General features: G+C 46.4%; 1 protein-coding gene and 1 long non-coding RNA gene across 3 annotated transcripts in view; one reads left to right on the forward strand and one right to left on the reverse strand.

Moving 5' to 3' along the window:
* Nucleotides 1-394: 394 nt before the first annotated feature.
* CASR (calcium sensing receptor) overlaps nt 395-24630 on the forward strand; it is a 58353-nt gene continuing 34117 nt past the window's right edge. The window contains exons 1-3 of one of the 2 annotated variants that reach the window (XM_079960235.1): nt 395-503; nt 15630-16085; nt 18028-18334. In XM_079960235.1, the coding sequence (XP_079816361.1) occupies nt 15895-16085; nt 18028-18334 (498 nt within the window). In that variant the 5' untranslated portion in view covers nt 395-503; nt 15630-15894. Of the gene's footprint in view, nt 504-2380; nt 2462-15629; nt 16086-18027; nt 18335-24630 lie in introns of those variants that run through there. The other variant, XM_079960236.1, reaches the window with a different exon arrangement.
* LOC307206904 overlaps nt 5979-24630 on the reverse strand; it is a 181790-nt gene continuing 163138 nt past the window's right edge. The window contains exon 3 of the long non-coding RNA XR_013834519.1: nt 5979-5996. This is a non-coding gene — a long non-coding RNA (uncharacterized lncRNA). The remainder of the gene's footprint in view (nt 5997-24630) is intronic.

Genomic DNA, 24630 nt, shown 5'->3' on the forward strand with positions numbered 1-24630 from the left:
ACGCCACTGCAGCGCCGCCGCCGCTGCCTCCGCGCCCTACTCCGCCGACTTGGCGCTTCCCCGACGGGTTTTCTCCAGCGCAGCCCTCCGTCGCCCCCTCACGCCCTCTCTCTCTCTCCGGAGGCGGACGGACGGGACGGGACGGACGGCAGCTGAGGGAAGCCCGGCGGCTGCCCCGTCTACCTGGCAAGGTCATAGCGGGCTGGCCATGGAGGAGGCCGGGCGCCTTTGGCTGCGGGGAAGCGGCTGGCCGGCAGGTGGGCTCGCCCTGGGCGCGCGGCGCGCGGCGCTGCCGGTGGGCTGGACCTGCGCGTCTTCGCGGGGCGAGTAGACGGACGGACGGACGGCCGAGTTGCGCGTCGTCGCTGCGGCTGTTGCTCGAGAAGCGGCGGAAAAGTTTCCCTGCGGGCGCTGCTGCGCACTCCGGAGCGCGCGGCTGCTGCGTCTTCTTCTTCTCGGTGAGAAATTCTGGTCCTGGCAGGCGCGCGGGGGACGGAGCGAGGGTGAGAGTGTGTCGCTTTCTTTGGGGGGGCCTCTGCTTTTACCTGGGGGTGTCTTGGGAGGGGGGCTTTCGGGGGGCTTCTTCTTAACACCCACCCACCGACGGGCAAGTTTGCGGCCGGTTTTGAGGCAGCTGTGCGCTGGGCTCGTGAAGGAGCCTTTCGGGTTGGTGTGCTTTTTTATTCATTTAACAAAAAAGCTCCTTGTCTGAACACGTCTCAGTTTAGAAGTGGATTTGGAAGTGGGCTCCAGAGTGGGAACTTGGGTTGCGAGCCTATAGCGCATTTCTTTCAGAGCAAACCGCGTCGAAACGAAGCGGGTCTCGCTGCCGAGTCAACAAGCTTAGGATTTCGTTGCGCGGCGCCTTCCAAGGGTGCCAAATTGAATAAAATATTGGGGGGGGGGCAAGTAAGCCCCGCCCCGCATAATTGATCACATGACACTGTTTGAATGGCAGTGGATGGGCCCAGCCCCCCCTCAAATATTTTATTGGGGGGGTCTAGACGTTGGCTCCTATGGCCCCTTCATATTCATAGGACAGCCCCACCCTGCGAAGCAAGGCCCTCTGGGTCCAGCAGTGGAAACCTCAGGTTCCTAAAAATCGATGGGTCACGGAATCATAGAATCGTAGGTTTGGAAAGGGACCCGCAGGGGTCATCTAGTCTAACCCGCTGCAGTGCAGGAATCTTGGTAATACATGACAGATGGCCAACCAACTCAGTTGCTAAAGCATGAGACTCGGGTTCGAGTCCCAGGTTGGGCAAACGATTCCTGCATTCCAGGGGGTTGGACTAGATGACTCCTGAGCTCCCTTTCAATTCTATGATTCAGCCTCTGCTTACAAAACCTGCAGTGAAGGAGAGTCCATCACCTTCCAAGGAGGTCCGTTCCACTGTTGAGCAGCTCTTACTGCAAGCGTGTTGAGGATTGGGCTGCTGATCTAACAACTGTGACGTGGGTCCTTGCAGCAGTGGCGTAGCGTGGGGGGTGCAGGGGGGGCAGCCGCACTGGGTGCAACATCTGGGGGGGGGGCGCGTTCGCCGCCTCCGGAGTCGTCGAAGAGCCTCGGGCGCAGGCTGTAGCAGAGCCCCATGTCTTGTGGAACCGACGAGCTGTGCGCGCGTCCGGGCTGAAGGCGTCCGGCAGGCAGCGGCTCTCAGCGCTCGCCACGGTCCCCGCGCGTCAGGGCCGCGGAGGGCGCGCCAGGCAGCCCCTCCTCACAGCCCCACCGCCGCTGCTGCTGCTGCAGCTGCTGGGCCATGTTGCATTTTCCTCGCCTCTCTGCCCTCCGGGCAAGCGGCGTCGTTTGGGCGGCAGCGCCAGCGGCAACTCGCCTCAGATCACCTGACACGGACCTGCCGCCGCCGCTGTGGCTACCTTACCGTAAATACCCCAGCCCAGGCAGCAGCAAGAAGAAGCTGGCAGCGGCGGCAGGTTAGGGGTTAGGGGCACAAATTACTTGCCTTGCCCCGGGTTAGGGGGCGCAAATTACTTGCCTTGCCCCGGGTGCTGACAACCCACGCTACGCCGCTGCCTTGCAGTCCTCCCTGGTTGTGTTTTGTGTCTGTAAATCACGTGTGGATCAAAGTGAGAAAAGGTAACTGTGGATTAGAATGATTAACTCAGGGCCAGTTTTCAGCGAGGTTGCAGCAAGGATGAGATTGGCACAACTTGTGAAATCAAGTGTTCTGGCAAGGGAACTGTAAATGAGAGCATGTGAAATATATTTCAGGCTCCGGGTTGCTGCCATTTTTTTGTTTAAAACCAAATTAGAGGGTTTGGTGGGCACAATGCAGCGGGAAGGTCTCTTGCAGGAGCTGCATTGTAATAAAAAGGATCTGGCCAGGACAGAGTTCGTTTCAACGGAGCATGCTTGGGAGCAATTCTTTGTGAATTGGGCTCCGCAGCTACAATCACGTGCACATGTGGGGGAAAGTCCCATTGAACTTGGTTTCCTGTAGTGAGCAAGAATTGTTTTTCAGACACTCAGGCAGAGAAGTGGGTTCTTTGGGGGTTTTTGTTGTATAATGAACATAACATTAAAAAAGGAAAACCGAGTCACTAAGCAGAGGCTTACATAGTAATGCCTAGCAACAGTCTTAACTTTTGCATTGATATTTGCCCAGCTTCACTTCTACATAGTTCATGCCTGCAGAGCCCAGATGGGCAGTTACCTTTTTCAGTCAATACCGGTAATTTAGAGACACCCCCCCACACACACACAATTGAAGAAACTTGGGCCCCCAGCTGCTGTTGAACTACAGCTTCCATCATCCTTAGCTAGCAGGACCAGTGGTCAAGGATGATGGGAGATGTAGTCCAACAACAGCTGGGAACCCAAGTTTGAGAAACACCGACCCTACATAAAGGAAAAACAGGACTATGAAGTGATGCTACACAGTGTAGCAATCTAAACTACCCACCACAACTCCCCTTGGCTGAGCAAATGACGTGTGTCAATTTTTCAACAGTTGCTCTTAAGTCACAATTAAGCCTGTGTGGCTGAGGTAAGCCAGTAAATATTATTTGGGGCTAGTGATTTTTATGGGGTTGTTGATTTAGCTAGCTTGTAAGGTAAAGGTAAAGGGAACCCCTGACCATTAGGTCCAGTTGTGACCGACTCTGGGGTTGCGGCGCTCATCTCACTTTATTGGCCGAGGGATCCGGTGTACAGCTTCCGGTTCATGTTGCCAGCATGACTAAGCCGCTTCTGGAGAACCAGAGCAGCGCATGGAAACGCCGTTTACCTTCCCGCCGGAGTGGTACCTATTTATCTACTTGGACTTTGACGTACTTTCGAACTGGTAGGTTGGCAGGAGCAGGGACCGAGCAATGGGAGTTCACCCCATTGTAGGGATTCGAACCGCCGACCTTCTGATCGGCAAGTCCTAGGCTCTGTGGTTTAACCCACAGAGCCACCCACGTCCCTTAGCTAGCTTGTAAATATGTTTAAATAACTAAATGGGAGATAATATCATAGGTGTCCAGCCCCCCAAAGTATGTAGTGAGACAATGTTCCTTCTAAATTGCCTCAAGAAGTGCACCCAACAGAGGCATAAATCTCTCCCTAAACAAAATATTTTCTCGCAAATCAGATTCTTTCCCCCTCTCATTTTTAGCAAGGTGCTCTTACTGTCCATGTGTCCTTCTCTCCCCTTCCTGCCCTGCATAGAGGCATCCACATTATTGTTTTTTTTCTCAAGTGCACACAAACATATGTGCCCCTCTTCACCATCCACACTTGCTTTGCAAAGCAGTTTTGGGGAACAAGTGGTTTCACCGTCTGCAGGATTTTTTATTTAAAAGGGATTCTTCCTTTGAGATCTCACCCCTGACTAACTTGGCCCATGGCCAGCGGAAGTCATTGTTGGGCCACAGTAGGGATAGACTCTGTGATGTCAGGTTCTACGTGTTAGGAAGTGGGCTGTCCATTCAAGCAGGTCAGAAATAAATATGTAATCCAGGGTACGTAGAGGTCACATTCCATCCAGAACATCAAATAAGGATCAGAAGGGTCAGAAGCTGGTGCATAGTCAGAGCCAGGAGGCGGGCAAGAGAAGCAATGTCACCAGCACGCTCTGCCACCTTGCTGCTCATCTTTAATTCTAGATCAGTTACAAAGAAATCAAAAAGCACAGGTCCCAAAACCCATCCTTGGGTGAACCCACTTCTTACATTCATCCACTGAGAGAACTTACCATCTATTCCTATTTGTTGCTTTCTGTTCTTTTACCAGTTACTAATCTATAAGAGGGTCTCTTCCCATGATAACTAAGCTTACACAGGAGCCTTTGAGGAGGGACTTGGTCAAAAGCTTCATGAAAGCCAAAGGATAAAGTGTTTTCTGGATCATCCCATTCATATGTTCACTGACACTCTAAAAAAGCCCCACCCACCTCTGAAATATTTGCTAGACAAGACTTACTGTTGAGGAAGCCATGCTTCTGGTTCTTCAACAAGACTTGTTCTTCTTTATCTATATTGCAGAGCATTTGGGGTTATTACTTGTTGTCATGTGAAGTGTTGTGTTTTTATACTGTAAACCACCTTGTGATCTTTGAAGGGTGGTATATTATTATTATTATTATTATTATTATTATTATTATTATTATTAGTGCCGAGATCAGAATGATTTAAACATTGTATTTAACAGGGAAATTAAATTTGCAACTAAAGTTATAATGGCACAATTGGTGAAATCAGGTGTTCTAGCACTGAAATTTTAACTTCACACATGCAAAATATGGTTTTGGTCACTTTAAAAACAATGAGAGGATTTAGTGAGCACAATCCACCTGGAAATAATTGTGCATGAGCTGCATTGAATAAAGGGGATCTGCTTAAGAACATCACATTCCTAATCATTTAAGTGGAGCAGATGAGTAATCCTTAGTGAACTGGGATCTGGGCATCACTGCAATTCATACACAGAATCTGTGTGCTGCCTGGTGTCCTGCTTTGTCAAAAGCCCAGAGGTACTTATTCCAGTTTAGTTGATGGATGAATTTGTGTAGGTCTGCTAAAGCAGTTAAAGAAATAATTTCATGGGAAGAATGAATGAGCAGATAGAATGGATAAGTAGAAATAAGCCAACCATTTGTGTCAATATATGTTTTTCTCCAAATGGGCTAGGCAAGTGTGACTACGAATCATTCAAAGAATTTCTGCCATATAGACAAGAGATCTTCAGTAGCCCTTACAATAGTCTAAGCATGACATGAGTATGGCCAAAAGCTTATACGTACAATAGATTACCATCTGCTACATCCTGACAAAAGCCGTTTTGGACTGTGGTAACACAGTGTGCTTGATGTGGGAAGAGATTCCAGAATACTGTGTGCACTGCTGGCTGTCATATTTAAAGAAAGTTCAGAAGCAGGTACCCATGAGGCAAGGTGATAATTAATCAAATAATTAAATAATTAAGGGGTCAGCTGACAGTGACAGGAAAGGAAGACAACTATTAATCTGTATTAAAAGCAATCTGGTTTAGAGCAATCTGGTTTTGGTACTTCCCAGATCCAAATAATGCTTCATTTCCTCTAAATTCAATATTTCACATACATGTGGGAGAGGGACAAGAAGTTATGTGTTTGTTGATAAAAAAATAATGTCTTTTAGGAGATGGTAAGAAGGCACACAGGGACACGGGTGGCGCTGTGGGTTAAACCACAGAGCCTAGGGCTTGCCGATCAGAAGGTCGGTGGTTCAAATGCCCGCGCTGGGGTGAGCTCCCGTTGCTCGGTCCCTGCTCCTGCCAACCTGGCAGTTCAAAAGCACGTCAAAGTGCAAGTAGATAAATAGGTACCACTCTGGTGGGAAGGTAAACGGCGTTTCCGTGCGCTGCTCTGGTTCGCCAGAAGCGGCTTAGTCATGCTGGCCACATGACCCGGAAGCTGTATGCCGGCTCCCTCGGCCAATAAAGCGAGATGAGCGCCGCAACCCCAGAGTCGGTCACGACTGGACCTAATGGTCAGGGGTCCCTTTACCGTTACCTTTCAGAAGGCACACAACAGCCAGAATTCTCCCCTGCTGGATTTCCTGTGGACGCATTTTGTAGCCAATACAGCCAGAGAGTTAAAAGGGACCCTGGAGGTATTATGGCCCAGTCCTCTGCTCAGTGCAGTGCAGGATCCACAGCTGCATCATCCCTAACAGATGGTCATTGAGCCTTGACTTAAATAACTCCACTGAAGGAGAGCCCACCTACCTCCTAAGGCAGCCTGGTGAACAGATTTTCCTGTTAGGAAATGTTTCCTAATCTTTAGCCTAATCTATTCCTCCTACAACTCCTACACATTGTTCTCGTTCTAATCTCTGGGGCAAGAGAAAGCAGGTCTGCTCCATCTTCTGCATGATGGAGCCCTTCAGATATCTGAAGACTGCTATCATGCCTCCCCTTAAATCTCCAGCTTCCCAAATTAAACATACTAGGGCTTGCCAATCAGAAGGTTGGCAGTTCGAATCCCCTGGACGGAGTGAGCTCCTGCTGCTCTGTCCCTGCTCCTGCCAACCTAGCAGTTCGAAAGCACGTCAAAGTGCAAGTAGATAAATAGGTACCGCTCCGGCAGGAAGGTAAACGGCGTTTCCGTGCGCTGCTCTGGTTTGCCAGAAGTGGCTTAGTCATGCTGGCCACATGACCCGGAAGCTGTACGCCGGCTCCCTCGGCCAGTACAATCATACCTCGGGTTGAATGTGCTTCGGGTTGAGCGTGTTCGAGTTGCGCTCCGTGGCAACCCGGAAGTAACAGAGTGCATTACTTCCTGGTTTCGCTGCTCGCACATGCGTAGACGCTCAAAATGACTCATGCACATGCGCAGAATCAGCAAAACGCAACCTGCGCACACGCAGACGTGCCGTCGCTTGTTCCGTTCGCTTCAGGATGTGAACGGATCCCGTTCGCATCCCGAGGTACCACTGTAAAGCGAGATGAGCTCCGCAACCCAGAGTCAGGGGTCCCTTTACCTTTAACTTTCCTCTGCCAGCCATTCCTCATAAGACTTTGTTTCTAGACCCCTTGCTCTCCTGGCTTCCTTCTGCAGGGCAAGCTCAATGGGCAGATTCACACCTTACCTTTGAAACACAACAAATGCATAGTGAAAAACACATGACAAAGAATTCTGGGAACTATAGCTTGTAAAGGTTTCTGGGAATTGTAGGTCTGTTAGGTGGAAATTACAGGAAAAGGTTTCCCTTTTCTGTCTGTTGCCCCCCCACTGCTGCCCCTCTGAGTCAGATAGCTTATTGCAAGTGTGGTTGCTTTATTCTCAACAGTTCTTAGGGCCACATTCTGTATTATACATTTGAAGCACAGTTAAAGCACGTGACTTCCCACAAAGAATCCTCCTCACCAATTCCCAGTGGCGTAGCGTGGGGGGTGCAGGGGGGGCCGGCTGCACCGGGCGCAACATCTGGGGAGGGCGCGCTCGCACTCAGCTCTCTGCCCCTACTAAAATCCACGGGTTAGGGGGCGCAAATTACTTGCCTTGCCCCGGGTGCTGACAACCCACGCTACGCCACTGCCAATTCCTTTTCCTCTAGTAACTATTTGTTGGTAATTTTCAAATCATATGAAAAGTGGGCTCTTTTCTGTGCCCTAATTCAATTCCAGTGCATTCTGTCTTTATTTCACTTAGCTTTTGAGTCAAAACAGGATTTTCTGTTTGCTGACAGTGCAGCCTCAAGCCTATTATCCAAAAATCAACCTGGGCTCGTTCTGCTTCACTGAAGTATCTCCCACAGTATAACAGTGTTAGCATTTGAACTCATCTGGGTCTCATGACACAAACACAGGTGCAACTCTCATAGTGCTGACATAAGGGGAAAAACTTGCTTTAGTGAAATTAAGTTTAAAAAAACACACAGGGGAATAGATATGGGCAGGAATCTATATTTTAAAACAAATGCTCTATTGGAACTTACAGAAGAAACCAAATGGAGAGCTAGTTACTAAGATGAACTGCGTGTTGATGGTGTGCAAAAATATTTTAACTTAATACCAGTCTTAATCAAAACTTTTTAAGTAAAGCTTTATGAGTACAATAAAGAGAAATAATTAATTTTGACACAATTTAATTAATTTACAAATAAAAGTCTTTATACCCCCTTCTCATTCAATATCAGAGTGGTATACAGCGGTTGCTCATTATTATTACATTGAGCACCTGTTATCTACTTTACTACTACTATTTTCAGTAATTAAAAAAAAAAAAATTACCTTGGGGGGGGGAGGCATCTGTGTCATAGAATATTTTTAAAGTTCCATACATAGAATCATAGAATTGTAGAATTTGTATAGTAGGCCTGCAATTTACACAGTTGTTACGTTCTGGGGATCATCCCTAAAGCCAAAATTGTGTACTGTATAGTCAAAACACACTGGGTTCAATTCCTTATTCATTCTGTATTATTGATCTCCATACTGAAATTACTATGTCTTATAAGTCACTTTCTCCCCTGCAAGCATTTTCATAGCTGGTAACAGTTTTGCTAACCTTGCAAAAACCAGTTTGTTCACGCTTACTTAAGCTTAGCTGTTTCCAAAATGTAACACTAATAAATTATGTAAATGCTTCCCTAGAATCCCAAATTAACAGTAGAATTAATATATGGTGGTTCATTTAATTGAGAAATGCCAGCAATGGTTTTCAAAATACTGACTGTTCAACATTATCCTTAACGCATTTATCTATCTATCACCCTGGTTTTCAGCCCCAAAGTCTCTCAGTGCAGCAGCAGCAACAACAACAATAAAAGCAACAACTACAACAAAAGGCAGCCCTTCCACACTTACAATATAATGGATGGGGAATGAAAATCAAAAGAAGCAAATTTAGACACCAGTTCTTAAAGTTACATAGTTCCTTAAACACCAGCTTGAATGGAAACAGCTCAGATTGGGGAGCAGTCAAAAGGCAACTGGTCTGTCAGTCTGTCTGATAGAGTGGGCCTTCATTCCCATCTCTCCCCCTGCTGGAATATTTATGGTGCAATCCTATACCTGTATGAGTTGGGGGCTGAGGCTAAAGGGGCTTAAAATGTTGTCTAATGTAAGTTTAGAAATGTCACATACTAGAGCTTTATTGTTGGTCTAAAGTAGCAATTGCCAAACTAGGCATGGGAAGAAAGCATACACAACTCTTATTTGTTTTATTTTATTTTATTGCTACTTCCAAATAATCGGACCAAAGAGCAGACTTGTGGATGCTTCCTCAGAAATAAACCCTAAAATGTTATGTTTTTAAGATGTCAACCCTCGTCTTTTGTAACATTTGCATTTTCCAATGTGTACGTTAGGATATCTGTTTGTGCTTTTTTAAAAAACAAAAGCTTCCTTTTAGCAGTAATTTTAAAAGCCTCGGAGCACTGATAAAATGTGATGTTTTAAAACATGCTGTGGGTTAAACCACAGAGCCTAGGACTTGCCGATCAGAAGGTCAGCGGTTCGAATCCCCATGACGGGGTGAGCTCCCGTTGCTCAGTCCCTGCTCCTGCCAACCTAGCAGTTCGAAAGCACATCAAAAGTGCAAGTAGATAAATAGGTACCACTGCGGTGGGAAGGTAAATGGGGTTTCCATGCGCTGCTCTGGTTCTCCAGAAGCGGCTTAGTCCTGCTGGCCACATGACCTGGAAGCTGTACGCCGGCTCCCTTGGCCAATAAAGCGAGATGAGTGCCACAACCCCAGAGTTGGTCACGACTGGACCTAATGGTCAGGGGTCCCTTTACCTTTTAAAATATGGGAGAAATTATAGCAGGAATAAGCACTATTTGGGCAGTTAACCAGCGAAATGTTATCAAGGATCTCATATTCTAATGGATTCGTGTAAAAAAAGCATAGTGGAACTGCCCGAACTGATGTGTTTTGAATGAATGGCGGGGTTCGTCGCTCGAATTTTCCTGTGTCACTTTCATTCCTGCCAAGTAAAATCATCTATTAACTCTACAATAACTACAGTCTACTCAGAGAGCCGAAGGCAAAGCCTTTGGGTTCGAAAGGGGGTGGAGTAGGTTTTTTGTGTTTGTGTCGAGAGTGAATCACGCACAGACCTTTACAGAGAGGCTGTGCATGTTTTCTACTGACCCTCTTCATACTTTCAGGGATAATGCCCGGTCTTACAGGTAGCATCGGCCTTCATTAAAAGCAAAGATCTACTATTAAGTACTGAGAGTAGAAAGCCTTTTGTCGAAGTTTGTTCTTCTTTGCTTCCTTCCCTTCCTCTCCAACGGCTGAAATAGGCACCACAAAGCTGGTTTTTTAATCGCACTCCTGCCCCTGCATTTTTCCAACCCAATTAGGCCATTACCAGGGCTAAATGAGGCATAGAGCCTCCAAAAGTCACACCGTCGTCCCGGAGATGGAACGTGTGTTGCCGTGGACTTGGCAGGGAGGTGAGCTGGCTGATGCTCACTGAAGGGTGACCCGAGGTGTTTGCGCATTCCAGCTTGTGCAGAAAGATCACCTTCACAGAGAGAAAGTGTAACCAATATATTTTGGTTTTTGATTAAAAAAAAATACACTTCCAAAAATTATTTTAAGGGACGTCGTGCGCTTAAGCAGGGCTGCCCTCATTACTGTCCATTAGTTAGGATCCCCGGTAGAGTCGGGTATTAACAAATTATTGGTACGGGCTGCAATTAGAAGAATTAAAGTTGCTATGCTGTACCGTTTCTGCTTTCTGACCTGTGCTCTCTGCTACTCAGAGCTATTGTGGATTTGTCTGCTGGGGGGTGGGGCACGTGAGTCTAGGATCCTTTGACCTGCCCCACCTATTCAACAACATTCTTAGTCCTTTCTTTGTAGGACTGTCTGGCTACAGAAGTGTAAAATGACGCATGTTGGGGCAAAAATATCTCAATTTCACATATATGCTCATGGGGTCTGAACTTGCAGTGACAGACCAGGAGTAATAACTTAGGGTCATAGTCAGTGTTTGAAACTCGGACGTATAATTTGTTGTTGTTTAGTTGTGTCCGACTCTTCGTGACCCCCTGGACCAGAGCACGCCAGGCACTCCTGTCTTCCACTGCCTCCCGCAGTTTGGTCAGACTCATGCTGGTAGATTCGAGAACACTGTCCAACCTTCTCGTCCTCTGTCACCCCCTTCTCCTTGTACATTCCATCTTTCCCAACATCAGGGTCTTTTCCAGGGAGTCTTCTCTTCGCATGAGGTGGCCAAAGTACTGGAGCCTCAGCTTCAGGATCTGTCCTTCCAGTGAGCACTCAGGGCTGATTTCCTTCAGAATGGAGAGGTTTGATCTTCTTGCAGTCCATGGGACTCTGAAGAGTCTCCTTCAGCACCAGAATTAAAAAGCATCCATTCTTCGGCGATCAGCCTTCTTTATGGTCCAGCTCTCACTTCTATACATCACTACTGGGAAAACCAGAGCTTGAACTATACAGACCTTTGTTGGCAAGGTGATGTCTCTGCTTTTTAAGCTAGGCACCAAATGGCTCCTTAAACCAGGGTAGCAGTTGCGAAAACGGAATGCCTGGTTGCCATTTTGGGGCCGGATGGCTTGAAAGTTGTATTTTTCAGTACAGCTTTTTGGTTCCTGAAATTCATTCTGTGCGGATAAAATATGATGAATAGAATTCTAGAGGATGTGTTGCTAGTGTGTGGAAACAGTCAAGATCCAAGGATCTGCTGGCATGCACCTCCAGTTGGTGGAGACATCAGGCGCCATCCTGGTTCCTGGGCTTCTTCACTTGGTTGCAAGTGGCCGATTGCAAGGTGCACAATGTGCCTGGCGAATTTCCAACGCTGGCCATATAGTAGATAGCTTAATGAAGAGGCCAACCCAGTGTGCACTGGCCAAGAAGAAGGCAGATTCCATACTAGGGATCCTTGGGAAATGAATTGAAAAATGTAACTGCCAATATCATAATGCCATTATACAAATCTATGGTGTGAACAGATAGCTCAGTTGGTAGAGCATGAGACTCTTCATCTCAAGGTGTGGGTTCAAGACCCATATTGGGTGAAAGATTCCTGCATTATAGGAGGTTGGACTAAATGACCCTCATGGTCCCTTCCAACTCTACAATTCTATGATTCTGTGAATGCATTTGGAATACTGTACAGTGGTACCTCGGGTTAAGTACTTAATTTGTTCTGGAGGTCTGTTCTTAACCTGAAACTGTACTTAACCTGAAGCACCACTTTAGCTAATGGGGCCTCCTGCTGCCGCCATGCCACCGGAGCATGATTTCTGTTCTCATCCTGAAGCAAAGTTCTTAACCCGAGGTACTATTTCTGGGTTAGCGGAGTCTGTAACCTGAAGCGTATGTAACCTGAGGTACCACTGTATACAGTTCTGGTCACCTCAAGAAGGATATCACAAAGTTGAGAAAGGTTCAGAAAAGGGCAACCAAAATAATCAAGCGGGTGACCTATTAAAGAAAGGTTGCAGGTTTTGGGACTTGTTAGTTTAGATAAAAAGCAGGTAAGAAACAACATGATAGTAGTTTATGAAATTATGCATGGAGAAAATGGATAGAGAAGAGGTGTTTTCTGTCTCTCATAACACGAGAGCTCATGGACCTGCAGTGAAGCTGAATGTGTGAGGATTCAGGACAGATTAAAAAAAGGGACTTCTTCTCGCAGCACGCAGCTAAACTATGCTTCTGCATACCAGTTGCTGGGAAGAGTGCTCTGGTGCTTTCAATCCTGCTTGCAGCTTTCAGAAAGACAGCTGGTTGGCCACTGTGAGAACAGGATGCTGGACTAGATGGGCCATTGGCCACATTCTTACTTGAGGAGGAAGTGCCCAGGGATAAGTTTATATTCTGCCTCTCACTCACCTTGGGACCCAAGGCAGCTTACATGTGGTTCCCAGACCATCATCTATCCAGGCATCAACCATACCTTGACCTGCTCAACTTCAGTAAGGTGGTGGTTTCTTGGTCTTCAGACCACTCTTTAGAAATGTGTGTCCGTAGGAGGGTGTTACCAGGGTGGTGAGGGGTCTGGGAACCATGTCCTCTGAGGAAGTGGAGGGGCAACATCCCTAGGCCTCCACCATCTATTTTATGTGAAGTGATCATGTGATCAGCCTGCTCTCAAGGCAGCTTGCAGTTGAGTTCAGTAGACAACTATTGAATCTAACTGTGTCCATCACACCCTCAATTAATCCTGTTGTAAGGAAAATGCAGGTTATTAGGAGATTTGAAAGCTGAGAAAAAAGGGCAGGTGATGGAGGTGGTTCTTCCTCTCCCCAATGGTTTGATGGTTTTTATTGATGTATATACTTTTGCTTTGTTGTTTGAGATTTTTTTGAATCATGATGCTTGTGTATGCCCCTTTTGAGCTGTAAAAAGAAGAAGGCAATAATAATAATAATAATAATAATAATAATAATAATAATAATAAATTCACTCTGTGCAGGTCTTCTTGTTTCAGATTTTTCATCTTCTTCTAAGGAGCAACCATGATTAGGGTTGGAATGGCAGAGAATGTGGTAATAATAATAATAATAATAATAATAATAATTTATTGTTTATACCCCACCCATCTGGCTGGGCTTCCCCAGATACTCTGGGCAGCTTCCAAAAAAACATTAAAATACTGTAATACATCAAACATTAAAAGCTTCCCTGAACAGGGCTGCCTTCAGGTGTCTTCTGAAAGTCTGGTAGTTGTTGTTCACTTTGACATCTGGTGGGAGGGCGTTCCACAGGGCGGGCGCCACCACCGAGAAGGCCCTCTGCCTGGTTCCCTGTAACTTGGCTTCTCGCAATGAGGGAACCGCCAGAAGGCCCTCGGCACTGGACCTCAGTGTCCAGGTAGAACGATGGGGGTAGAGACGCTCCTTCAGGTATACTGGGCCGAGGCCATTTAGGGCTTTAAAGGTCAGCACCAACACTCTGAATTGTACTCAGAAACATGATGTGCCATGACTGGACTTGGGTTTGTCCTGAACTGGTTGCATGGATTGTGCCTCGGTTCCACAATCATAGTAGCAATGACCAACATCATAGAGATGTTTTGAGGCCAAACACAACAAGGGTTGGAGGGTCATGTACAAATTATTCAAGGAGCTGGTGGCTAAATTTTAAAGCCCTGGACCCGAAAAAGCTACCTTTTACCACACAAACCTGTCCAAACACTACATTTCTCTACACCTCCCTGCTCCTATCAACGTCCCCCTCTCCCAAACTTGACAAGGGCTGACTGGGGAGAGTGCTGTGGTGGTTGTGGCACCACTTATGCGAAATGCCCCTCCTAGCCTGTCCCCAAATGTTGTGTCTTTTCTGCGCCAGGCAAAGACCCCCCTCATTGTCCAGGCTTTCCAATAGGGTTATGTACAGGTTTTAGTGGCTGTGCTGTTCTGTTGAATTTTATTTACCGGTATTTGTCTTGCCTTGCTGTTTCTGCAATTTTTAAAAATTCATTTCATTGCATTTTCTCCTTGTCACTTTTAACATGTGGGCTGCCTGAGGTGTTTTGCACTGTAGGTAGCCTATAAATTTGTTTAACAGCAAAATAATGAAGGACTTTGAGATCAGAGATGTGAGCAGTGGACATCATGATTTGTAACCTGACTTCAGGGGTGATTCTGTTGACAGCCGTAAGGGGCCCTGTGATTGTTACTGATGAGTTGCTTTCCCCCACCGCAAAGTAACTTATGGAAACAAACTTTAAAACCATGTACTGTATTTTATCAAAAGACTCAGGAGAAAGGAAACTGAATTAATCTGTAAGCTGCATAGTGCAGTGGTTTCCAATCCCAAACCTTTTCTCCCTCATGGACCCCTTTAAAATTGCTGGTGGTCTTGACAGATCACTTGCTGATCTTTCGGCCTGTTATAGAAGTTGCAATATGCTGTGCTTGGTGCTGTGTGATTTTTAACTGTGTTTTCATTGCTTCTTGTCTTATTCAGTGGTACCTCAGGTTACGAACTTAATTGGTTCTGGAGGTCCGTTCTTCACCTGAAACCGTTCTTAACCTGAGGTACCACTCTAGCTAATGGGGCCTCCCGCTGCCGCTGTGCCGCCGCACGATTTATGTTCTCATCCTGAGGTAAAGTTCTTAACCCAAGGTACTACTTCCGGGTTAGCGGAGTCTGTAACCCAAGGTGTTTGTAACCCGAAGTACCGCTGTATTGAATTCAAACTGCAATACAATAAAATACAACAGAAGTAAAAGAAGCAGGAAAAAATACAGTGGTACCTCTAGATGCGAACGGGATCCATTCCGGAGCCCTGTTCGCATCTAGAAACAAACAAAGGCATGTCTGCGCACGCGTGTGTCGATTTTCGCCGCTTCTGCGCATGCGCGTGACGTCATTTTGAGCGTCTGCACATGCGCAAGCGGCAAAACCCGAAAGTAACGCACTCCGTTACTCCCGGGTTGCCGCTGAGCGCGACTCAAACGCGCTCATCCCAAAGCACATTCAACCTGAGGTATGACTGTACAGTGAAAATCAATATGAATGTTGAATGCTGACATGCCACAGACCACCCAACTGATGCTCACAAACCTTGGTGGGTCATGGACCACAATTTGGGAAGCCCTGGCATAGTGCATCCCTTATTTTTAAGGCGATGGTATTGGGGAAGAGGCACAGTCTATGGGCAGCTCAGAGTGCACCTGAGATAACTTTTTTACATCTCCATTTTCTTTTTAGGGGGTCTTGAAGATGGGCTCCGTCTAACAAGCGACGAGGAAGCAAGAAACTGCTGGATTGGGTCAATTGCGATGGAGAAGACCACTGAGGAGATGGTGGAACTATGGCTGCTATCCTGTGGCTTACCGTACACCAGGCATCCCCACCAGATCCGCAGTGCGCAGTGTTCAGAAGTGAAAAGGCTTGTTGAAGGTTATTAGGCCTACTCCTCTTGTGTAGCCATTTTGAAGTTTGCAACCTCTGTCCCTCGTGAAAAGGAGGAACGATGACTTTTTATAGTTTCTGTTTGCTCCTCTTTGCGTTTACTTGGAATACCTCTGCCTATGCCTATGGACCGAATCAAAGGGCACAGAAGAAAGGAGACATTATTCTTGGGGGGCTGTTCCCCATTCATTTTGGAGTGGCTGCTAAACACCAGGATCTGAAATCTAGACCAGAATCCGTTGAATGCATAAGGTGAGCCCAAGCAAAAATGTGTTAAAGCCTGCTACCCACCAAGTTCAAACTAAGTGCTATATTGCTAAGTAGTAAAGCCTTGTTCTGTTGTTATTTAAGTGGCCCAGTTTTCCAAGGCTGCAATCCTAATATACATTTAATAAATGAATGCATTTTAGTTTCTGCCCAGGAACTGTTGGAACCTCCATAAAAATAACAACTTGGTAGCCAGTGGCTACGATTAGGGTGTTGCCTTCTGCTGAGGCAAGACTGATGTGAAAAAAAGGAAAGATTGCAGCCTGCAAAAGAGCCATGGGGGACATAAGACTATAAATAGAATCATTATTTCCCTGCTTCCTGCCCCCCCCCCACGGCTTTGTGACCAATCAGAACGGTGTCTGATAAGTTTGCCCTGAAATGAAGTTTCACAGCTGATCTGTAGCTCTTGAAAAAAACAGTGAATGTACATTTCAGTAGCTGGAGCAGACTCCCAAACTCTGTTGCAATTCTTGTCCCTGCAAATGTGTAGGCTGAAAGTTTCTTTACCATAGCTGTCAAGCGTCCCTTATTTGGCGGGACAGTCCCTTATCCCAGCACCGTGTCCCACTGCTGTCCCTTATTGATGATGTCCCTTAAATTTCCCGGGTTTCAAAGGAAGCAGCTCCTCTCCCTCCCTCCCTCCCTGCCGGCCAGGGAGGAGGGAGGCTCCAACTGTGTTGCTTGGCTGCGTTGCTCACCCAATAAGGAGTCTAAGGACGACTGGGGGGTGGAGCTTGCATGCCTTGTGCTGATCAAATTGGCCGCGTTGCCTGGGGACTCGCCTTTGCTCAGCGCTTCCCAGCGGAGAGGTGACGGTGGTTTTCCTTGAGGCTTTGTTTGGCTGCTGGCTGGGCTTTCTGCCTTTGGCTCGGAGGGGCTCAGAAGTTGAACATACCTGTGCCCGGAAAATCTCTTATTTTGGCTGCTGATCCCTTATTTTTGAGGCTGCTGGTCCCTTATTTTCAAATTTGTAAGTTGACAGCTATGTTCTTTACCCAGCACTGATATAGCACAGTGGTGGGCAAAGAAACTACAGATCAGATGTGAAACTTCATTTCAGGGTATGCAAACTTATCAGACAAATACGTAATCACCTCCTCCTTTGCTCCCACAGTAGGCAAAATTGAAGCAAAGTGCATTGGGAGCACTGAGGGAGGGTAGAGGAGGTTAAAACTACCTTGCTATTACTGGCCTGACTCTGAGAGCTCTCCACAGATGTGGGTGCTATTGCCCTGCATTCTGTTAGTGACTCGCAGAGGTCAGCAATTGGAGTGCTTGAAGCCGATTGGTTTTAGCACCATCACAAAAGTTCCTCTTTATGCAAATAATTGTTCGGATTGACTAGGGGCCCAGGTGGCTAGGATAACTCCTAATGGGAAGAATAATAGTTTTCCAGCCTGCCTTTGGGAACCTACTTCCCCCAAATGACTAGAACCATGGCAGTGCAGTGCCTGCATGTGCTATCCCTAAGAACAGGCACCCCCAAACTCGGCCCTCCAGCTGTTTCGGGACTACAACTCCCATCATCCCTAGCTAACAGGACCAGTGGTCAAGGATGATGGGAATTGTAGTCCCAAAACAGCTGGAGGGCCGAGTTTGGGGATGTCTGCCTAAGAAGCAGTTCCAGAAGGATACCTTGGTCAATAGGTATTTTTAAAAAATTGAGAGGTCCAGAAGAATCAACAACGTTACACATATCGCCTGTCACTATCAGAATTAATCTTGGTCGGTTTCAGCATGTATGAAATGGCCAGTTGTTCTGCAGTTTTGAGTTTACTTCTTTGAAATGAATAGAATCATAGCTCTTCGATGGAAAGATAGACTTTGGCCATGCGCTTTAGTTTACTCAGACACTTGTTCTTCACTCTTTTCCCCGCCTTCAAGCCAGTTGTCATTATTTTAATTTCCCCCCTCTTTTTCGTAGGTATAATTTCCGTGGTTTCCGTTGGCTTCAGGCCATGATCTTTGCCATTGAGGAAATTAATAACAGCCCAACGCTTCTTCCCAACATGACTCTTGGATACAGCATATTTGATACCTGCAACACGGTCTCCAAAGCCCTGGAAGCTACACTGAGTTTTGTGGCCCAAAACAAGATAGACTCTCTGAATCTGGATGAGTTCTGCAATTGCTCAGAGCACATTCCCTCCACAATCGCAGTGGTGGGAGCAACTGGTTCTGGGATCTCTACTGCCGTGGCCAATCTTCTGGGTCTCTTTTACATACCTCAGGTACTGAATATATGCTACTCTTTTCCCGAATGTGGAATGTGTGTGTGTAGCATGGGGGCTTTTCAGCTCATTAACACCAAAGAGCATTCAAAATCCAAACTAAAAGCAGATAAAACAAATCACAGCCAGCAAGACTAAAGTACACAAAAGACTGGCAGAATAAAACTTGAACGTAATTTGTCGGCTACCTATGTCCTGTCTCCATGTTGGCCATTTGTAATTGGGTTCTGCAGAGTTCTGTCTTTTCATGCTGGTTAGCATCTACTTGAAGCTGCTGGAGGCTATTGGCTGAATTCTGCTGTCAACAGTATGCTGATGACAAGAAGTTGTACCTCTCCTTTCCATCTTAAGACAGGGAAGCAATCTTATCTATTCACTTAAGATATTTCTTAACCACCCTTCATCAGAAGTTTCCAGGGTGGTGTATAACAAACCAGGGAAACAATTTGCACAATACAGTGGTGCCCCGCAAGACGAACGCCTCGCAAGACGGAAAACCCGCTAGACGAAAGGGTTTTCCGTTTTGGAGGCGCTTCGCAAAACAAATTTCCCTATGGGCTTGCTTCGCAAGACGAAAATGTCTTGCGAGTTCCTGCGGGTTTCCCCCCCTCCCCCCCTTTTCCTAAGCCGCTAAGCCGCTTATCAGCTGATCCGCTGATAAGCCGCTTAACAGCTGATCACTAAAAGCCGCTAAACCGCTAAACCGCTAATTGCGCTAATCCGCTAAGCTGTCAATGGGCTTGCTTCGCAAGACGAAAAAAACGCTATACGAAGAGACTCGCGGAACGGATTAATTTCGTCTAGCGAGGCACCACATATATATATATATAGTCTCTCTCTCTCTCTCTCTCTCTCTCTCTCTCTCTCTGTGTGTGTGTGTGTGCATGTGTATGTGTGTGCGTCCCTAAAGGAGTCACATTAAATTAAATTAAATTAAATTAAATTAAATTAAATTAAATTAAATTAAATTAAATTAAATTAAAAGGAAGTCTAAAACACAAGGGAAATGAAGAATCAATTCTGACTAAAATTCCATCTAAAAGGATTTAATCTGGCACTGGAGAGACTGGATAATTGGCAGAATATATACAGTGGTACCTCAGGTTACAGACGCTTCAGGTTACAGACTCCGCTAACCCAGAAATAGTACCTCGGGTTAAGAACTTTGCTTCAGGATGAGAACAGAAATTGCGCAATGGCGGCGCAGTGGTAGCGGGAGGCCCCATTAGCTAAAGTGGTGCTTCAGGTTAAAAACAGTTTCAGGTTAAGAACAGACCTCTGGAACAAATTAAGTACGCAACCAGAGGTACCACTGTACAGGTTAAGAATTAAGAATTAATTCTTAAGAATTAAGTACATAAGAATTAAGTACGGGTTAAGAATTAAGTATGTAACCAGAGGTACCACTGTACAGTGTACGTACCACTGTACGTACCACTGTACGTAACCAGACGTACCACTGTACAGTGGTACCTTGGGTTAAGAACTTAATTCGTTCCGGAGGTCTGTTCTTAACCTGAAACTGTTCTTAACCTGAGGTACAACTTGGGAATTATGGGATCAGAACTACCTAAACAGTATAGAAATTTATTTATGTATGCGACCACAGCTGCAAGAATGTTATTTGCCCAAAATGAAAGGAAGAGGACGAGAGAAGAGTGGTTACAGAAACTAATAGAGTATGCAGAAATGGCAAAACTTACCAGAAGAATAAGAAATCAAGATAACAAACTTTTTAGAAAGGAATGGAAATAGTCTATTGAGTATTTACAAACAAACTGTAAACAGATCAAGATATTGGCAGGATTATTGTAAAAACCTGCAGTTTCAAAAATATATATGAGAATAGATAAATAAAGGAATAAGTTAAAATTATTTGGAGTATGCAGGAAAGGTCGAAAATAAATGTAAAGAATTGCAGAAAGGGGGAAGGGAGTAATGTATATAAATGAAAACTATAAATAGAATTATATGTAAAAAAGGAGAAACTTTAATCCAGAGAACGCAGAAAATGCTTTGGTGAGTGGAAGTGCAGGTCTAGTGATAGGGATAGTTTGTTTTGGGTTAGGTAGCACTCTACATTTAAAAAATCAGGTTTGTAGATTGGGGGGTCTGATGTTGCTTACCGGTATATAATGTCAGGCTGGGTATACACCAGACGTTTAAAGGACATGAATTCCCCCAGAGAATTCTGGGAGCTGTAGTTTGTTAAGGGTGCTGGAAACTGTAGTGCTCTGAGGGGTGAGCTACAATTCCTAGGATTCTTTGTGCAAAGCCATGTGCTTTAAATCTATGGTATAGATTTGCTTTCAGATGGTAGTGGTGACCAGAAGTATCTTAAACTGGTGTGCCAACTAGTGTCTGTTCCTAGTCATGGTTGCACGTGACATCAGAAACTGGATTACTGTGAAGCACTCTGAAGGGGGCTGCCTTCGAAGAGTATTTGAACATCTGGTTCAAACTGCAGCTATCAGAATTGTAACGAGCTTTCCAATTCCTTTATACCAACCTCACTGGCTGCTTGTTTCATTTATGGGCCTAATTCAAGAGGCTAGTCATCATCTTTAAAGCAGTGGCGTAGTGTCAACTGCCGGCGCTTGGGGTGGGCAGACATGCCCTGGGCGGGGAACCGCCAGCCCAGCCCTTGCCACTGACACTGCCAGAGCAATCCCACCCCCACCACAGCAAAGGAGGGCTGTGCTGAGTCACCTGCTTTAAAGCATATATAAAGGTAAAGGGATCCCTGACCATTAGGTCCAGTCGTGGCCGACTCTGGGGTTGTGCACTCATCTCGCTCTATAGGCCAAGGGAGCCGGCGTTTGTCCGCAGACAGCTTCTGGGTCATGTGGCCAGCATGACTAAGCCGCTTCTGGCGAACCAGAGCAGCGCACGGAAACGCCGTTTACCTTCCCGCCAGAGCGGTACCTATTTTATCTACTTGCACTTTGATGTGCTTTCAAACTGCTAGGTTGGCAGGAGCAGGGACTGAGCAACGGGAGCTCACCCCGTCACGGGGATTCGAACCGCCGACCTTCTGATCGGCAAGTCCTAGGCTCTGTGGTTTAACCCACAGCGCCACCCACGTCCCTTACTTAAAGCATATATACATATATACATATTCATGCACACACACACTTAGACATACACGTACATACACAAACATATACTGTATATATAAACACATATACATATATATAGATATATATTGTGCTGGGGTTGCAGCTGGGGTGTTGTGATTGGCTGGTGCATCTGTTATCTCCCACCACGTATTCTGCTCCATCCACTGTGATCAGCAGGAGTATCTTCTGTATATATCCTCCCACCATCTGGGCACAGTTGGCAGAAAAAAGGAACAAGGTCTTCTCTCTTGTTGCTCATAAGCTGTAGCATTCCATGCCGTGCAGTTTTTATCTCCCGCCCCCGGCCTATTTGAAGAATTTTGTTTGTCCTTAGGCAAGCCTCTGCTTGATTCCCTGCCTTCACCTTTCTCTTGCATTTTAGTTTCATTCGTGTTCGTGATATTTTTTCTGTGTGTTTTCTTCTGTATGCTGCAAATCTCTTGGGTGCTCCACTGGAGTAGAAAAATATAAAGCTTTAAAGTTAATTGGTCTGTTTATAAAATGTTTACAGTCCTAGTGTCACATATGCTATAATTTATTGGAGCATAAAATGAACGTAGTTGGTTCAAGGACAGCCCCGCATAGACTCCGTTGCAGTAATCAAGCCTGAAGGTTATGAGAGTGTGGATTACTATTGCAAGGTTTCTCTGTTCCAAAGACGAGACATAGTGTTCAGAGCAGACATAGCATTCAGATGTTTAGTAATTTAGAAGCATAGAGAGTCTGTGATGTTGAAGTTGCGTGTCGAGGTCCCCAGGGTCACCCCAATAACTCACACATCACACAGATTTTTTGTTTAAGATTTTTGGCACAATTTTGGCCACAACTTTATTAAAATACAAATTTGTGAGTGGTTGCTTAGGCATTGGTTGCGACTATCTGCCCCCACCATGGGGGACAGACTGACATTCCGCACGATGCGAAAGTCAGAATAAGGGAATACACTTGGGGGTAGCGTCGGAGCAGGGAACCTGCCCTCAGCCCTCCCCAAATGCAACCAGGAGCTCATTGCTATGGCCCGAGCCCCCTTGTCAGAGTGGACAAGCAATAGTTAGCCCCTGATTCCTTTAACGGAATCCCTTGCAGCAGCAGCATTAGAGGGGCAGGCACAGCCAATCCATGCCCCTCAACCAACCAAACCATAAACCAATGCCTAACCGCAACCTTACAAGTTGCGATGATTTGCTACGCAGTAGGCAAAAACCAAATGGCCCCACCAATCAGCCAGATGGACAAAATTCCTACTGGGCCCCCGCTCCAAAGCAGATGACCCCATGACAGGCATAGCAAGGTGAAAGCGAACAACCCTATTCTAGGGAGGGGGGGACGGGCAATCCGATGCACAGGCGAAAAGAGGAAGCCCTAGCCTCGTGCAAGGAGTTTTAGCATTTCTGGCTGTCAGTCAACAAATGGCAACATTAACTTCTTCCCAACAACAAGGGAAGCCCCAATCGCATCAGTGGCCAACGGTCAATTAGCCCGCCCCCAACTTTGGAGTGTCCTGGCGGCCCCCACCGCAACACATGCTGTCCATGAAGGAGAACCTGCTTTAGCAGTGGAAACTACTGTATTTTTGCCCATAGGACGCACTTTTTCCCCTCCAAAAAAGAAGGGGAAATGTGTGTGCGTCCTATGGGGCGAATGCAGGCTTTCGCAGAAGCCTGGAGAGCGAGGGGACTCGGTGCGCACCGACCCCTCTCACTCTCCAGGCTTCAGGAAGCTATCCGCATGCCTTGCAAGCCCGGCGGGAGTTCCCGCGGGCTCACAAGGCTTGCGGGCAGGAGCCTGCAGCCCCGACGAGTGTCCGCAAGCCTTGCGCGCCCGGCAGGAGGTCCCGCCGAGCGCGCGAGGCTTGGGGCAGCAGCCTGTTGCCCCAAGCACGCGGAGCCCTCCGGAGGGTGCCCCGTGCTTCGGGCAGGTGTGCGCAAGGCTTGGGGCGGCAGCCACGGCTGGGGGGGGGAATAATTTTTTTTTATTCATTTCCCCCCCCAAAAAATGAGGTGCGTCCTATGAGCCAGTGCGCCCTATAGGACGAAAAATATGGTATGTCTCATTTGGAATCAGAGGGTTGCTTTGAACACCAGCACCCCAAAGCCCTCTTTTGTGCATTCACAAAAGGACTCTGTCCCACTGGTCCTGTCCCACCGGTATATGTGTGCATATGCAGGGATATATGCAAGAAGGAAACCTAAGTGTGAGCTTCTACATGATGGGAAACCCCTGCAATCAGGAATGCCTCCCCATTTACTGAAAGCATTTGATCCATATTTAGAAGCTCAATTTGGAATTTATGGGTCTTCTAGCTTTGTCTTTGTTCGTAATGCTGGGTCTCTTGGATGTGGCTTCCTGTCTGTGGGAGATACTAGTGCCAGCTTCTGCTGCTAGGTGAAAGATTAAAAATAATATATGTATAAGACCCAGCATAGGGTTCTTTTCTATTTACTCATCCCCCAGCTAACTCATTAGCAGTGGAGGCCGTGAAGGGCATATAATTTACAGTACTTGGCTCACATAGATAAGGAGGGCAGAGAACTGGACATGATTAGGAGGAAAGTTTATTCTCCATCAGCTTTGGCTTTCCAAATTGCCAATTATCAAGCCATTATGGGAAGATACCAGTTGTTTTTATGGAAGCATATCTCATCTTTTTTCATGGAAGCGTATGTCACTCCCAGATGAGAAGCAGTTGGATAAGGTTCCGCAGACGGAAGCATTTAGACTGACCAAGCAGCAAATGAGTACTGCTTGCCATCCAGTAGATTGCACGGGGAGGGAATATTGCTTCCTTTGCCTTTCTGAGAAAACATGCATGACTTCTACCAAATGAGACAGAGAAGGCATGGGTGGAAGGTCATTCTCTCTCTTTCTCTTCCCCCTCACGCCCCCCATTTTGAGGGTTGCAAGTTGTTTAGTACTCCAAATGTCAGCCCTTTGGAGAAAGTCTTGAAGGAAACTTTCAGCACTGGATTTCTAGGAACCCTTGCATCTCTCGTTCTTTGAGAGGCAGTGTCAAGCAGGTTTTAGGTCAAGTAGGTTGTTTAAGTCACCAAAGGGGAACCAGCAGCATTTGTTCCCAGTTCCAGAAGTTGAAGGCAAGTTTCATGAACAGATCAGTACAGACAGTGGACTCAAGAAGTGATTCTCAATATTGATTAAAAAGCGGGAGGGAGTCGTTAC

This window comes from Podarcis cretensis, assembly GCF_951804945.1.
Source record: "Podarcis cretensis genome assembly, chromosome: 17".
Classification (NCBI taxonomy): Eukaryota; Metazoa; Chordata; class Lepidosauria; order Squamata; family Lacertidae; genus Podarcis; species Podarcis cretensis.